General features: G+C 30.0%; 3 protein-coding genes across 3 annotated transcripts; 2 read left to right on the top strand and 1 right to left on the bottom strand.

Moving 5' to 3' along the window:
* Positions 1–3,392: 3,392 nt before the first annotated feature.
* LOC101267363 (non-specific lipid-transfer protein 2-like) lies at positions 3,393–4,224 on the top strand. Its single transcript, XM_004249005.5, has 2 exons — positions 3,393–3,790; positions 3,897–4,224. Exons 1-2 carry the CDS (start codon positions 3,459–3,461, stop codon positions 3,904–3,906), a joined length of 342 nt encoding a protein of 113 aa, XP_004249053.1. The 5' UTR covers positions 3,393–3,458; the 3' UTR covers positions 3,907–4,224.
* Positions 4,225–4,853: 629 nt separating this feature from the next.
* Positions 4,854–5,760, bottom strand: LOC101265787 (lignin-forming anionic peroxidase-like). The gene is made up of 4 exons (XM_069290053.1): positions 5,548–5,760; positions 5,263–5,457; positions 5,004–5,169; positions 4,854–4,864 (listed from the first exon to the last, which is right to left on the bottom strand). The coding sequence occupies exons 1-4, from the start codon at positions 5,758–5,760 to the stop codon at positions 4,854–4,856; spliced, it is 585 nt and encodes a 194-aa protein (XP_069146154.1).
* Positions 5,761–11,124: 5,364 nt separating this feature from the next.
* Positions 11,125–15,403, top strand: LOC101248288 (uncharacterized). The gene is made up of 5 exons (XM_069289705.1): positions 11,125–11,211; positions 11,739–13,155; positions 13,254–13,616; positions 13,745–14,299; positions 14,375–15,403. The coding sequence occupies exons 2-5, from the start codon at positions 12,361–12,363 to the stop codon at positions 14,903–14,905; spliced, it is 2,244 nt and encodes a 747-aa protein (XP_069145806.1). The 5' UTR covers positions 11,125–11,211; positions 11,739–12,360; the 3' UTR covers positions 14,906–15,403.
* The last annotated feature ends 203 nt before the right edge of the window (positions 15,404–15,606 follow it).

Raw genomic sequence — 15,606 nt, 5'->3', positions numbered from 1 at the left:
CATAGGTTGGGGTAGAATTTTTATTTTTGTAAAAACAAAATAATATAATTTTTTTTTGAGGGGGGGGGGGGGGAGGGGAGGGTTACGTAAAGGAGTAGTGGAGTGGGATAAGAAAAATAACTTAAATTTCTTTTTAAAAAAAAAAATATTTTTATATAGATAGTAATACTTTAATCTTTAATTTTTAATTAATATTAATTGTTTGTTATTTAATTTTTTGTTAAGATAGAATATTTTATCCTTGTGGATGTCTAGTTTCAGAATTTTTTCAGAGAGTATATTACACACACCATTTAGATATGTTTCCTAAACTAAAAAGTGATAGTATAGATATAAAACTCACACTCTCAATATTTTAGTAAACTAAAAATAAATAAAAATTTAAGTGTGATTTAGACACTTATATCAAAAATTTATGTATATTGACCAGATTTGTATACAGCAAAAATATTGTATCAAAATTTTCATAGCAAATCGAACTGTCTTGGGTCCGCACCTAATGGACCTAAAAGAACATTGAGTGCAGTCTCGTGGGTGCGTAAAATGTGTAAACATAGCATGTTCATCACTACCTTCACATTAATTTTCAATTTCAATTGACTATTCCAATGGCCGTATATGTGTAACACCTGATATGTCTATTTCATATCAACGGAAGTGTTGAATAACTTTTCAATTTGACGTGAAATATTAATTTTATCATCAAATTATTATATTAATAACCTTAAAAATATTTCTTTATTTAGCGAAGTGAACTTAGATACAAATAAAGTGACAAATAAAAGGGAAAAAAGTCTGAAAAATATTTCAACTTTGAACAAAATTGTTGTTACGATATCAAATTTTATGAAGGATTTTTTACCACCAAACTATCTAATAGTGTATTTTAATGGTACATATGTGCCCACGTGGAGTCAAGGGCACATTACTGTTTATTATTATGCAATATTTTTTATGTCAATGTGGGTATAGATAAACCTTTAAAATACATTATTAAATAGTGCAGGGTAAAAAGTCCTTTCCAAAGTTTGATATTGTAACAACAATTTCGATCAAAGTTCATATATATATTTCAGACTCTTTTCCTCACATAAAAACAAGTAAAGCGACAAATAAAAATTAAAATTAATATTTAAAACACTAAACAATTAAAAAATAATGGAAAAAATATTTAATAAGTATTACTGCAAAGATTTTAAAATTTTCTATACGTAACCTTGTAAATTAATGCATTTCCTTTTAGCTAGCAAGCAATTTTATTTTATTTTCTCTTTTAGTGGATTGGAGTTGGGATTTTTTTAGAATTGTGTACCAGAATAAATTAGAAATGTAATTCAAATACCCATTTTTTTATGTGTAAACGTAATTACTACACGAAAGTAGACTATCCGTGATTGAGAGATGTCATCTAGTTTGGCCTAATTCATGTGTTTAGGTTTTGGTCATTAAATTATATATTAATTTCTACCAAACTCAAATTTAGGCCATGGCCGTGACAAGTTCGATCATTAGATTAAGGATGTGTTTGACATGGAGCAATGTTTTTGAATTTTCTCATTTTTGTTGTTCAAAATTTTTAGAAAATATTTGCTTGAAAACAAGTTCTGTAAGAAAAATATGAGAAAAATGATATCTTCTATGCATTTTTGATGATTAACAAAGTAAAATGAAATAGGTAAATCAGCTTGGTACACGGATGCACGGTCTCAACAAGTTAAATTCGTAGCAAGATCAACTAATAAATAAAGAGAAGTGTGCAATAATCAAGGATGGGATGGTAATTTCATGATAAACTCAAGGAAACAAACATGTGTTTGAATTAAAGAGTTGGAGTGCAATTACAACACAAGATTGGACGAGCTTGATCTAAAGAACTAGGGAATTACAATTCAAGTAAAACTTTAGATTAAAAGAGTTTGAATTGATGAGGAGTTTGTACATGTGTTGAATTAAAGAGTTGGAGTTTGACTTTAATATAAAAGAAATAATAAGTTTGTTTTGAAGGGGATTAAAGAGGCAAAAAGTTGAATTGTGAGTTTTACTTAAATATAACTCTATGCCAAGAGAGTTGAGTCAATGTGGAGTTTGAAGCGAAGAATAACTCTAAATAGAAAAAAAATCGTTCAGAATATTTTTGCACTTACTTAGCAAAAAGGGTAATTTTTGCAAGTGCTACTAATGAATTTAAGGAACACATGATCAAAAAAACTTATTCTATTACAGAGTTGATGTATTAGAAGTTTTTCTTTGTGATATAGTCTTGATGTACTCATAGTTCATTGAGTTATAAACAAAACTAGGAGTGTTGCCTTCAAGTTGGGATAACTCTAAGACTTGGGAACACATATCTTGAGTGGTCAGTGTCGAAGTTTAGGAATCAGAGTTAGTTCCCATTCAAAAGTTGTAATTTGAAAGTAGAGTTTTTAATATCTTAAACCGTTGAGGCTTAGAAATTTAGTGAGATTAGAGTTAAATCATGCAGAGTGCAAATCATGTTTTCTTACACCTTTTGAGTTGAGCATTTTCCACACGAAAATATTGTGTTCTGTATTTATTGTTTTTACTACTTTGTTGAAACACGTTGAATAACATGTTTCACGCTTGGCCAAAAGTTAAGTTAATTAAGTAACTGAATTACCTGCATAGAATAACAAAATCCCTAATAAAAGTAGAGAAAATAAGTTTCAACATTATATTCGACATTAATTGAAATATAGTTGTGTGAATTCATATCCGGAGTATCACATAATGCAATAATGACTGGGTGTATCTCTCAATGTAAGGGTAGAAATTTGAATGATATATTTTTGTTGTTTTTATTTTCTTTCTAAAATTAGATAACAAACTTCCCTAAGCTGTAATTGGTAGCACTTTTAACATTTTAATTGATTTTATATATATATAGAGAGAGAGAGAGAGAGAATTTTAAACCTATAATATTAAAATTTTAATCGCTAGAGATAACTTAGAATCGATGATTCATTATTAGATAAATCACAACATTATAGATGTCTCTAGAAACGCTTATACATTATCAAAATATTTGTACCATTTTTCGTGAATGTTATTTTTTAATCATAACGGCGATACCCTCTCCGCTTCATAATATTTGATTTTTGTTGACACTAATACACTCCATAAAAAATCTTTTATTATAAAAGTGTATTTTATTAAACAAATTTTATTATTGGTACTCTGAAACTTTAAATTTGATTATTATAACTTTATGTAATTACTTAATACTAAAAGTTTTTAGTATTAAAAAAGGTATAGAACAAAACCCTATTTATGTAATTAATGTACCAAAGAGAAAAAAAAGGATTGAATTTAATAACCCAACTGCCAACTAATTCTCCCACTCTATAAAAGCCCAAAAGGTACTCAACACTTAGGCAACATACATTTTCTTTTTCTCTAAATATATACATCTCTTTTAAGATTTTTCTTTTTTATAAAAAATGGGTGGGAAAATTGCATGCTTTGTGGTTTTGTGCATGTTGATGGTTGTACCGTATGCATCTGGGGCGTTTAGCTGCGGTCAAGTTCAAGCCGGTGTGGTTAAGTGTCTCCCTTATTTGCAGAATCGCGGCCCCGTGGGACAGTGTTGTGATGTTGTTAAAGGTCTCATTACCTCTGCTAAGACAACACAGGATCGTAGGACTGCATGCTCTTGCCTTAAATCAGCTGCTTCTATTATTAAAGGCATTGATATGAGCAAAGCTGCTAGTCTCCCTGCTATGTGTGGTGTCAAAAGTCCCTTCAAGATTAGCCTCTCTACTGACTGCACTAAGTACGTTACGTTCATTTTAATTTTATTAAGGGTAAAAATGACTAGTTTAAAATATTACTAGTAAGTTTGTTGGCTAATGTTGATTTAATTTAATGTGCCAATGCAGGGTCCAGTGATAAAATTGGTGTTACACGTCCTATCATGGTGGCAAAGAATAAGATGCTTATGGATTGAGTTTAATTATGGTTATGTCTTTTTTTTTTTTTTGGGTTCCATTATAGTGGAGTTATAATAAAACTTTGTTGGTTGGTTGGTCTGTAATTTAATTTTAGCTAAATGAAACTTTGAGCCAACTAAAAGTATTTGTGTAGGACTTTACCCTTTAATTCAATGTCTCTTTCATTTTCTTCATATAATATCCAACCCATTTGGTCCTTTGGAGACTTGATCTTATTTGTAACTATAAAACATGTAAGGATTAAATTTTAATTCAATTATGTCGCTCCGCACGCTTGAGAAGAAAGAGTAATTTCTACAAGAATTTTTGACCAAACTAAGTCATTATATAAAGCAATTCACTAAATAAATATATTTTTTAAAATTTTTACAAAACTAGTATAAACGTATTTCACAATACCGTATTGATAGACGTTACTGTAAGTAACGTTTTACTCCTAAAACGTTACTCACAGTAACAATTTATAATACGTCAAATTTTACTAAAAGCGGATAGTCTTTTATTAGTGCAGTTGTGTTAATCTTCAGTTGTGCATGCTGTCCAATAATGTGAATTTCCTTTCATTTAGCTATTGTAATATAATTCAAGAAAGAATTTTTTTTTTAAGTCTAACTCCTAGAAATCAAAGAAATAGGTCCATTTCGTTGCCCTTCTCTACTTAACAATACGGGACTTAGTTTAGTGGCAAGTAACTGTAAAGCAAATAACATGGCCACCATAGAAATTAGAATGGAAGGACATGCAAAGTGAAGTTAAAAGAAAAACAACTTATAATTAGATAGGGAAAAACTTTTAAATTGAAGGTAAAAGTTATATATGAAACAACTTAGAATAGAGTACAAAACGTTACTCATTAACATTTTATTCTACTGTGAGTAACGTATATCAATCTAACGCTGTCAGCATTTTAAAAATAAAATATACTCTAAAATGTTACTATAAAATACGTTTATACTAGTTTTATAAAATTTTTGATAAATATATTATTTTGATGAATTATTCTATATAATAACTTAGTTTGATGTGTGTGGGCACCGGAGAGAGCAACGAGGTCTTCCTCATCCAAACCTTGCTTCTTAAAGTTGTCGACAAGTGTAGATAAGTCCCTGAACGGTGTTGGAATGTCATTGTCAGCAATGGTTCTACTTGCAGTAGTAGAATCCCTTCTTCCTAGTTCCACTTCCCATGTTGGTCCATGTAACTGTGTCAATGTAACAAAATACTTATCAGTTCAATTATACACTAAATTAACTTTAGCTTACATATATTAGGTGAAAAAATGAGTGATACGCACAGCAACAACAGAGTCACAAGCTGCAACAGCCAATATGTCCGCACAAGATATAACTGGACGTCCACAAACTTTATCAACCTCTGATTTGATTCTATCGATCACCTCAAATCCTCTAGCAGAATTGTTATTAGCAAGAGCAGTCTTCTCACTATCAATAGTAGCCGTTTGATCAAGAGGAATTGAAGCGTCACAACCCTACGTTATTATAAGTATAATTAGTAACAACATTTCAAGCAATTACCAAACGTTAACTAGCTAGTTAGGAGAGAAAGAAATTAAACTCACGTTAACAAAACAATCGTGAAAATGTAAACGTAGCAAAGAGGTGCCCATACGCCTCTCTTGGCTGATTGCATCCTCAACAACCCGTCTAATGGTTGGTAAAGCTTGGGGACAAATATCATCGTAGAAATCATCTGATAAATCCGAAAAAGCCGTGTGTGCTAGACAAAATATGACTAACACATGAAGAAATACGAAGCTATAACTTGAAGCCATTTTCTTTTTCGTACATTTTGTTTATTGTGTTATGATTTTTATAATGATGAGATTAACACAAGTGTGACGCTTGGCCTATTGGTGAAAAAGACATAATTTTCTCAGTCTGCCCATGTTTGAATTCCCATTCTCACATTTTGTTTAAATTTATTTTATCTTAAATTCACTTTGTGAAAATTTTGGGCACGCTACGGTTTCGCATGCATGGACATCATATATATATATATATGAACTGTAGTAAATTAAACTTAATTAGACTGATAATCCACTAGGAAATTATCTTTTCTCGTGTTTGAAAAAATTCTTTCTAAGACAAAAGGTTCTATTTATTTTTTTACCATGCCGAATATCTTCATCTTTTTTTCTTTTTTCTTTTGAAAAAAATCCGAACACACAAGAAAAAGAGGCAAAAAGTTATTGATTTATTATTTTTATTATGATCGATAAAATATTTGACATCTATCATATTTTTATTCTCAATTAAGTGGCATTAATATATTAAAGGTGAAATAGAAGTATAATAAATGCATATAATAATGATAAATTTGTGCAATTCACTAATCTAAGAATAGACTTATCTTGTTGATGATTATACTGCTAATGCAAAAGAAAAATAGTCATGATATTTGAGATAATGTTTAATTACTAGCACAAAATTATAACTTATTGTTTATTTTTTTTAAAATACTAATACTTACTATTTATAATATTAAAAAAAAGTATAACTTATCTAAATCCCATAGTGTAAGATTTAAATTACATTTTATCCATTTTTTTTTTTAAATTTACGAAAATCCCTTAAAAATAATGTTATTCGGATACATAGCAAATAAGTTGGATACATTAAATATGATACATTAAAACAAATTCAGTTACACTTTCAAAGGAAAGAGAATAGAAAATTGATTGTTAGTTCCTCAAATCACGCTAATTTAATTGATTTCAATCTCTTCAAAATCTTATCAGATTTAATCAAATCAAAATTTAAATTTTCTTCTCCAATTCTCATCCAAATCTGTCCGTCTTAATTCAAAATTTAAATTTTTTTCTCTCAATTCTATTTCAAATTCTTATGGTTTCAAACAATTAAAATTTTCATCTTTCAATTTTTTCCCCAATCATAATAGATTTTAAAAGTTAAAACAATAGCCAATACATGATCATGAATACGTTCAAGAATCTGGAAAATCAAGGTGAGTTATGAATGATACATAAGTGGGATTTTAAATTTCTTCTTCCAATTAGTCGAAGATCCTTTCAATTTTGATTCAAAATCACAAAAACAATGAGAAGGTACATCATGAATATATTGATTTTGCTAAGACAATGAAAAATCTGGAAAAAAAAAATCTGACATTCAAAAATCTAGAAAAAATATGAGTCTCGATTTGCAATGTATAAAATAGATCAGAGTTTTAATTGCATAGTAAAATAGATCAGACAATCAGAGGTATGAAACTATATATATTGTGTTGTTAATTCGATTTTTATTTATATTTTTGAGATGACCATTCAATCGTGATACATTAGTATTTGTGTTTCTTGTATAAATTGATAAGTATTATACTCCTATTAATTAGATACATCAAATAAGTAATCTTGGAATTAAAGATCAACAAGTCACTGTGTGATACATGTAATATTAATTTAAATTATTGTTTCATTACCAAATATCTAACATGATACATTACTATTTGTATATCTTGTTGTTTGTGGAATACTATACATTATAGATGATACATTATGCATATATTTTGTTGTAAAAGCATCAAGATGTTCAAGAATGAGGTATGTATCAGATTAAAGTTATATTTTGTACCTGATATAAGTATATAAGTTTAGTTGTTTGATTGTTTATGATTGATGCATAGAAATAACTGTTTTACGGAATGTATCACTAATTTCTTTAATGTTAACAGGTTTTTGAATCATCAGAGTATCTTTATTCAGTCTATGATTCTGAAAGAAAGATATATTGTTTGCCATGAAAGATAAATATGCAATTGTGGAAGATTTCAAGTTGATCAGATGCTTTTTTCTATAATTTTTTTTTTGTTGATAATAATGTATCGGATACAATAAGGTTGTGAAAGAATAGTGTGTGTAAGCTGAAATAAAGTGTATCTATAAAGGTATCATTTAGTAGTTGATTATGTATTTGATACAATAAGATTATCAATGTTTACGTATTTATGTATCAAGATATTTAATTTGATACATAGTGTTTTTATCAAAATAAATGAGATACATTGAAAATTAAGTATCAGATGCGTGAAACAAACAACGATTGTAGCAATAATGTATCAAATCAATAATAAAACTAACAAAACTAATTTAAGAATCAAAATAAATGAGATACATTGTGTCTATGGCAGTGATAATCGTGTAATGACTGATCCAACTATTTTTTTCTTTTTTTGAACTTGTATTTCAATGTAGATTTAAAATTCGAACATGTACAAACATTGCAAATCAAATATGACTTTCTAGTTTTTGATTTATAACAAAAGATTTTTAATAATATGAATGAAATAAGAAAAATATTATTTAATAATAAAATAATCAAATATGAAAAAAAATCCTAATATAATTAAATAACAAATATTCTTCCATAATATAGTAATTTGTGATTGATAAGGTATATCAATCAATTGATTTTCTTTCTATTAGTTGATTTTTATTTTTGTTGTTATTATTTTTCCTATTTCTTTCTCCACGTTATTCTCAAATCTCAATCATTTGTTATTTTTTTTAAAAAAAAATTCATCACCAAAAAGTAAAAGAGTTTTTCTAAATCTTGATTCAACATATAATTTTTTTATGATTCAATCAATTTTAATTTTTTTGTTTTTTATAAGTTTTTTGCTTTTATCTTATTTTTTCATTTTCTTAATTTGATTTTTTTTTTTATAGAAATAACGATTGATTTTTATCAACTTTGATGTTATTTTTATTTTTTACTATTATAATCTGAAATTCTATTGTTGAGAAATAAAAAGTTATTTTTTGAATTTTTGATTCCATTATTGGTGTGGTATAGGGAATGATTTGTGGATTGAAATAAGGAAGGAATAAATATTAATTTTAGGAGTTAGGATTTATGTAACAAATGTTTTGAATTTGGGAATAAAATAAGGGATTTTGAAAAATTTTAAAATTGATAGGAAATAATGGAGATTATGAAAAGAAAAGATGTGTAAAAAAAATTAAGATCATGTGCAAATTTTTGGTAGTAATACTTTTGGACAAATCTTTACCCAAAAGACACTCCTTTAGGATCTGAGAGCTCGGCTTATTATACTAATGGGCTTTTAAATAGTTAGTCTGACAACTCTTTACGGGCCGGCGATATATACTATTTTTAAGTGGCTATATAGCCATTTAAAAATAATTAATTACTCTCCATTGATATAGTTTGATGATTACAATTTTCAGCTATATGTTATATGGAGGAGAGAGGAGAGAGGCGAGAGAGAAGGGAGGGGGGGAGAGTGGGAGAAAGGTGAATTGTATATGTATATTGGTTAGACAATTGTATATTATACATATGTTGTATATATGGCAAGAGAGATTGGGAGAGGGAGGAGAGAGGCAAGTGAGACTGGAAGACAGAGGAGAGAGGCGAGCGAGATGGAGAGAGGTAGGAGAGAGGACAGAGAGTTGGAGAGAGGTGAACTGTATATGTATATAATTGTATATAACTGTATATTATACATATACATTTGTATAAATGACAAGCAATATTGGGAGAGGAAGGAGAGAGGCGAGCGAGATTGAGAGAGGAGAAGAGATACGAGCTAGAGAGGGCAGAGAGTGGGAGAGAGGTGAATTGTATATGAATATAGGTTAAAAATTGTATATTATACATATGTATTTGCATATCCTGACGAATTATACGTATACAAACATGACTACCTATACAAATTCGAAGTCAGCCCACATAATTCATGTATAATATTAGTCGCGAGTGATAGTTATGGAAAACTATAGCTATGATGAGCAATTAAATAGTACAAATTTGCTTAGCAGCATAATTTTTCCCTATTTTTAAAGGCGAATTTTCATAAATAACCTCTATAATAAATTTAATTATGTTGCATAACTATAGTTTGTCTATTAATGAGTTGTAACTATAGTTTAAGTTGTCTCGTTTATATAATTCACAGGTGAGTTCATATAATTTGCGGGTACATTTGTATAATTGAGCAACTTTTGTGTATACTTGAAATAACGAAATTATATAAACATAAACATCTGAACTTTAAACAATATACAAATTATATTATACAAAATACAAATATATTATACAAAATTTGAATTATACAAACATACGAATTATACAAACTCGAAACCCCAGCCCGTGTAATTATCACTAAATATTGATCGTGAGTGATAATTAACTAAAATTATAGTTATGCTCCTAATTACTGTACTCCCTCTATCCACTTTTATTTGTCATATTGTGCTTTTCGAAAGACAATTGACTTATTTTTAAAGTTAAATTAGATTATATTAATTTGATTTTTAAAATAAAAAATTAAGATATTTAAAAACTATACAAAAAGTACTATACATTGTAATTTTTTACATTTCAATATGATGAAAATACATTATCCTAAAATTTTAGTCAAGTTTCATAGTTTGAATCTAAAAATAAAAATTTTGACAACAAATAGTGAACAAAGGAAGTATATGTTTACTTAACCATATAATTTCTCCTTTTCTAATTTTTTTAAATCTTAATTCTAACTTAAACATGTCAAAACATTGATATATCCAATATAATATCATATTGTATTATTAACGAAATCTCAAGTCCAAAATAAACTACTCTAATAACAGGAGGTAAAAAGTGAAAGAGAAGATAGAGCTGCTACACCTTTTAGGGTTGGAAAATATACAATTTGTTAACTTATTTTATAATTTCAACATGACTTTATGTTCAAATTTCAAAACATTTTGGACTTTGTAATTTGATGGGCTAAGTAGATTTTGATTTTGGGCTCATCCTTTGGTAATTTGTACTTTTCTATTTTAAAAAAACGGAAAAGGGCATAAAATACCCTCGAAGTATTGAAAATGATATACAATTACCCCCCATCCACCTATTAGCCCACAAATACCCTTCACATCCACCTTTGGGTCCAAATTTACCCCTTCATTAACGGACCAAAATTAAAAAAAATTTATAATTTTTAATTACGTGGCACTCAACCATTGGTTGTAATTTAATTATTTAAAATAATTAAAACCCACCCATTACCCACCCAAACCCGCCTAAACCCTCCCAAACCCGCCCCACTTACCCAATTTTAAAAAACCCATCTAACTAAAAAAACCCTAAAAATTTATTCATCCAATTTTCACAAACCCACGCTCAAGGTTGTCTTCTTCTTCTTCTTCCTCTTGCAACTTGAAGAAAATTCGTTCACAATCTCGACCTGAACTCAAGTAAGAACTTTTGTGCACTTCAAAATTTCAGTTAGGATTTAGGTTTTAATCGATGTTACTTGTTTTGAGAATCGATTTCAAGTTTATGTTAATTTTTCGTGTATTCTGTGCTTTTTTGACAATTACTTATGGTGATACTACAATTTTGTTTAGTGTTGTCTATTTATATTAGTGTTGTGTGTTATTATGTTGATTTTGAGTAGGATTTTTTTATTGTTGTCTCAAGTTTGTTCTTTTCTGCCTTTACTCGTCGTTTCTCCCTTTATTTCATAATAATTTTCAATTTGTGTTAGTCAGATATGTCTTTACTATTGTTAGGTATGAATTATTTTATTATTAAATGGTCCATTTTTTTAGATTTTAGGTATTATATTATATATTTTTGCGTATGTAAAGTTTTACTTTGAAGCATGTGGTCCCTATTCTTTTACTCTTGGTAGATTCCTCTGTTTTTTAAATATTTTGTTGTTGTCTAATATGGCCCTTTTCTCTTCTTTTTTTTGGTCTATAATGTCCTTTTCTTGAAGAATGGTTGACAAGGTGGACCTATTATTCTATTATGGGGGCAAGTGGGTACTGACGTCTAATGTTATTTACATTAAAAAATTCACTCATGATTGGAAGGAGTATGATCCAGATTTATTGTCATATATAGACATATGTGAAGAGTTCCATGAAAAGTTAGGTTTTAGTAAGGTCCAACAACTTCTACTCAAAGGACCTTCTGGGAGGTATTATTTGATTGAGGGGGATTCTGGCATAAGAACAATACAGACAACACTGTCTATTAAGTCTGGTGTACTTGAATTATTTGTTGTAGATAAGGGGGATGATGTTGTTCCAGCTATTGACATCAGCCACAATGATGAACCATACCTAGTCACGGTAGATGTTGCTACTGAAGGTGAATCAAGTGAGGAAGAAGATGATGAAAATGAACCTAATCTAGTCACATTGAATGAACCTAATCTAGTCACAGTGAATGTTGGAATAGATGTTGCAACTGAAGGTGAATCAAGTGAGGAAGAAAATGATGAAAATGAGCCTTATCCAAGTGACTAGAATAGTGAAGAATTGGAATCCTTTAGGTTGGAAAAGAAAAGAGAAATTAATGATCAACTTGACAACTTTAAAGAGTTGGAAAAAGGTATGAGTTTTAAGAACCTTGATGAAGCTAAAAGGGTTGTAAGTTACTACTCAATTGCTAGGAAGGCTGCCCTTAGAGTTGACAAGAGTGACTCTGTTAGAGTTAGATATAAATGTAATGTTGGTTGTCCTTTTGTGTGTCTTATTTCTGAAGTTAAGAAAGGGCAAGAATTTGAAATTAAGACTTTGCAAACAAAACATACATGTCCAAAAGCATTCAAGAATAGAAGAGCTACTCAACAAGCTCTAGCACACTACTTTAAGAATAGGGTCCAAAATGATCCTAACTGCAAAGTGACTGAAATGAGAAAGATTGTAGATGATAACTTTAACCTTAATATTAGTTATTCAAAAATGAAGAGGGTTAAAAGACTTGTACTGGAAAAACTAGATGGTAGTTATGTTGATGATTTCAATAAATTGGAGGGTTATGCTCAAGAGTTAAGGGACAGTAATCCTGGTACTGATGTAATTATAAACATATCCAAAGAGGCTTTGTTGGAAAATGGACAAAGAAAATTTTTGAGAATGTATATTTGTATTCAGGCTTTGAAAAGTGGTTGGAGAGCTGATTTGAGACCATTTATAGGGTTAGATGACACCTTTTTAAGAGGCAAGTTCAAGGGAATTTTATTGGTCGCACTTGGTCAAGATTCAATGAAGCATTTCTATCCACTTGTTTGGGCAGTAGTTGACAGAGAAACTATTAGAACATGGAAATGGTTCATTGAGTTGCTGAGGAACTCATTGAGGTTGGCAGATGGTGAAGGATTGACACTAATGTCTGATATGCAAAAGGTAATTTTGCAAGTGTTTGACAGTTTTTTATTTATAGTTATTGTATACACTTGAATTTTTTTAAGCTATTCTATTCTATTTTTTTCTTATTGTTACAGGGCTTGATTGGTGCTGTTAGTGCTTTGCTTCCAAAAGTACAACATAGATGGTGTGCAAAACACATAGAAGCCAATTGGTCTAAGTCTTGGAGTGGTGTACAGATGAAGAAGATGTTTTGGTGGTCTGCTTGGAGTACATATGGAGAGGAATTTGAAGACCAATTAAAGTCCATGGGTTCTGTGTCTAAAAAAGCAGTCGAAGGTCTTTTATGGTATCCACCACAACATTGGTGCAGGGCCTTTTTTGACACTGTCTGCAAAAACTACTCCTGTGAAAATAATTTTACTAAGTCTTTCAACAAATGGATTTTGGAAGCAAGGGCAAAACCAATAATCAAGATGCTGGAAGACATTAGAATTAAGGTATTGCCGCTATTTTATATAACTATATGATAACATCTATTAATGTTTAATATGATAGTAATATGTAGGTGAACATGTATAAATTATATATGTCATGTACATGTTATATATTTCATTGTTATCTATAGGTTATGAAAAGGTTGAAAAAACATGAAGAAGAGGGTAAGAAGTGGACGGAAGAGTATAGTCCATATTCTGTGGATCTGTATCATGATTTCAGAATGATTGCTCAAGGTTTTCAAGTTGTTGCTAATGGAGACTTAGGATATGAGGTGGTTGAGGGTGTAGATAGACATGTTGTGAATCTTTCTAGAAAGAAGTGTACTTGTAGGACATGGGATTTGACAGGAATACCATGTCCTCATGCTATTAAAGCATTAGAACATGATAAAATAGAGCCACTAAATGAGATGCATTGGTGGTATTCTAAAGAAGCTTACTTGCTTGTATACCAGCCTAAAATTCAACCTGTTAGAGGTGAGAAATTCTGGAAAATTGATCTTTCTCAAGCTATGCAACCACCACAAATTCATAAATTGGTTGGTAGACCAAAATTAAAGAGAGTAAGGGAAAAAGATGAGGCAAGAAAAAGGGAAGGATTATGGTCGAAAAGTAGAAAAGGATTGCAAATGACATGTGGAAATTGCAGTGCTGTAGGTCATAATCGAAGAAGATGTCCCCTAGTAAGTCGTGTTTTATCAATTTTTAATTACTTTCAATGTATAATTATTTATCTTACACTTTGACAAATTTTACAGCTTCAAGAAGGAAGACAAGTTCTCCCAGATGAACCAATCTTGATGCCAACTCTTGAATTTGTTGCATCTTCTAGTCGACAAACTAGCCATCAATCAAGTGAAGAATTCAATGAAGTTGCTGGTCCTTCAAAATCAAAGAGAAAAAATGTTTCAAAGGACAAAGTTGATGCACTACCAAAGAGGTCTAAAAACGATGGAAAAGAAAAAGTTACTGCACCTTTGATTGCAATTTTTGATCAGGATGAAGTTGAAGACAGTATTGAATCTGAGGATGAGAATACAATCCTTGCACCTAGAGTGATATCTGAAGAAAAAACTAGACTTCAAATGAAAAAGATGCTACAACAACCAATTGGTTTAAGAATGATTAGTTCTAAGGGTGATGAAAATGGTGTTGTTGTCCCTACTAATTTACCATACTCACCAAAAAAGCTAACTTGGAAAGGCAAAGCATGTGTGACCTCAAGTCAGTTGAAAAAAGACAAGGAAAAAAAGATTGGCAAGCTTAAGGCAAAGAGGGGCAAACATTAGAAAGTAGTTGCTAAGTATTGGTTTAAAGAGTTTTCATTTAGTATGTAATGGCACAATGAAACTTCTTAAACTGCTATTTTTGGAGGGGCAAGCATTACAAATTAGATTGATAATGTTTTGTGGGCTGAAAATATTTTGTGACTTGAAAATTTTATGAATTCATTCTATTATTTGGTGGCTTTGTGGAACTGTTGAAACTTTATGGTTGTGGAACTGTTGCAGTTTTGTGGTCTGTGGAACTGTGGAACTTTGTGGTTATGGAACTGTTGCATATGATAAATTGTGGCAAGTGAATGTTTGACTCACAACTATGCATATGATACTGTCAGTGTGGCAAGTGAATGTTTGACTCACAATTATCTCATCCCTGCACTTTGATTTTATAGTACTTTTCTCCTATATTTTGGAAACCATGTAATTGATTTTTCTTAGAATGACCGGAATTTGAAACTGCCTTGCACATGCTGTGTTCTATTTATGAGACTACATTAAAAACTTGCTTGGTGTTATGTGTTTCAGCTTGAGTTTGGTTGGTATCCTCGGAACTCTATTTGAAACTGATGGCTTTTGTTTCACAACAGAAGTACATTAAGTAAAATGTGCTGCTGGAACAACCAAGTTAGTAAAGCTCAATTTTTTCTGCCCAAAAGCTTTCTCAGTGTGACATGTGCATGATTACTCCTTTAAGAGAAAGCTCTCTT

This window comes from Solanum lycopersicum, chromosome 10 (assembly GCF_036512215.1).
Source record: "Solanum lycopersicum chromosome 10, SLM_r2.1".
Lineage (NCBI taxonomy): Eukaryota > Viridiplantae > Streptophyta > Magnoliopsida > Solanales > Solanaceae > Solanum > Solanum lycopersicum.
Note: the sequence above shows the minus strand (reverse complement) of the source record. Positions and strands in the feature narration are given on the sequence as shown.

What these genes read in the sequence shown, in the direction of transcription:
- LOC101265787 (XM_069290053.1), bottom strand. Translation starts at nt 5,760, where the DNA reads ATGGCTTCAAGTTATAGCTTCGTATTTCTTCATGTGTTAGTCATATTT. An exon ending in TTCACGATTGTTTTGTTAAC is followed by an intron (nt 5,458 to 5,547) that starts GTGAGTTTAATT and finishes ATAATAACGTAG; the next exon opens with GGTTGTGACGCTTCAATTCC. An exon ending in CTTGTGACTCTGTTGTTGCT is followed by an intron (nt 5,170 to 5,262) that starts GTGCGTATCACT and finishes ACATTGACACAG; the next exon opens with TTACATGGACCAACATGGGA.
- LOC101267363 (XM_004249005.5), top strand. Translation starts at nt 3,459, where the DNA reads ATGGGTGGGAAAATTGCATGCTTTGTGGTTTTGTGCATGTTGATGGTT.
- LOC101248288 (XM_069289705.1), top strand. Translation starts at nt 12,361, where the DNA reads ATGAGTTTTAAGAACCTTGATGAAGCTAAAAGGGTTGTAAGTTACTAC. An exon ending in TGGAAGACATTAGAATTAAG is followed by an intron (nt 13,617 to 13,744) that starts GTATTGCCGCTA and finishes TGTTATCTATAG; the next exon opens with GTTATGAAAAGGTTGAAAAA. An exon ending in ATCGAAGAAGATGTCCCCTA is followed by an intron (nt 14,300 to 14,374) that starts GTAAGTCGTGTT and finishes CAAATTTTACAG; the next exon opens with CTTCAAGAAGGAAGACAAGT.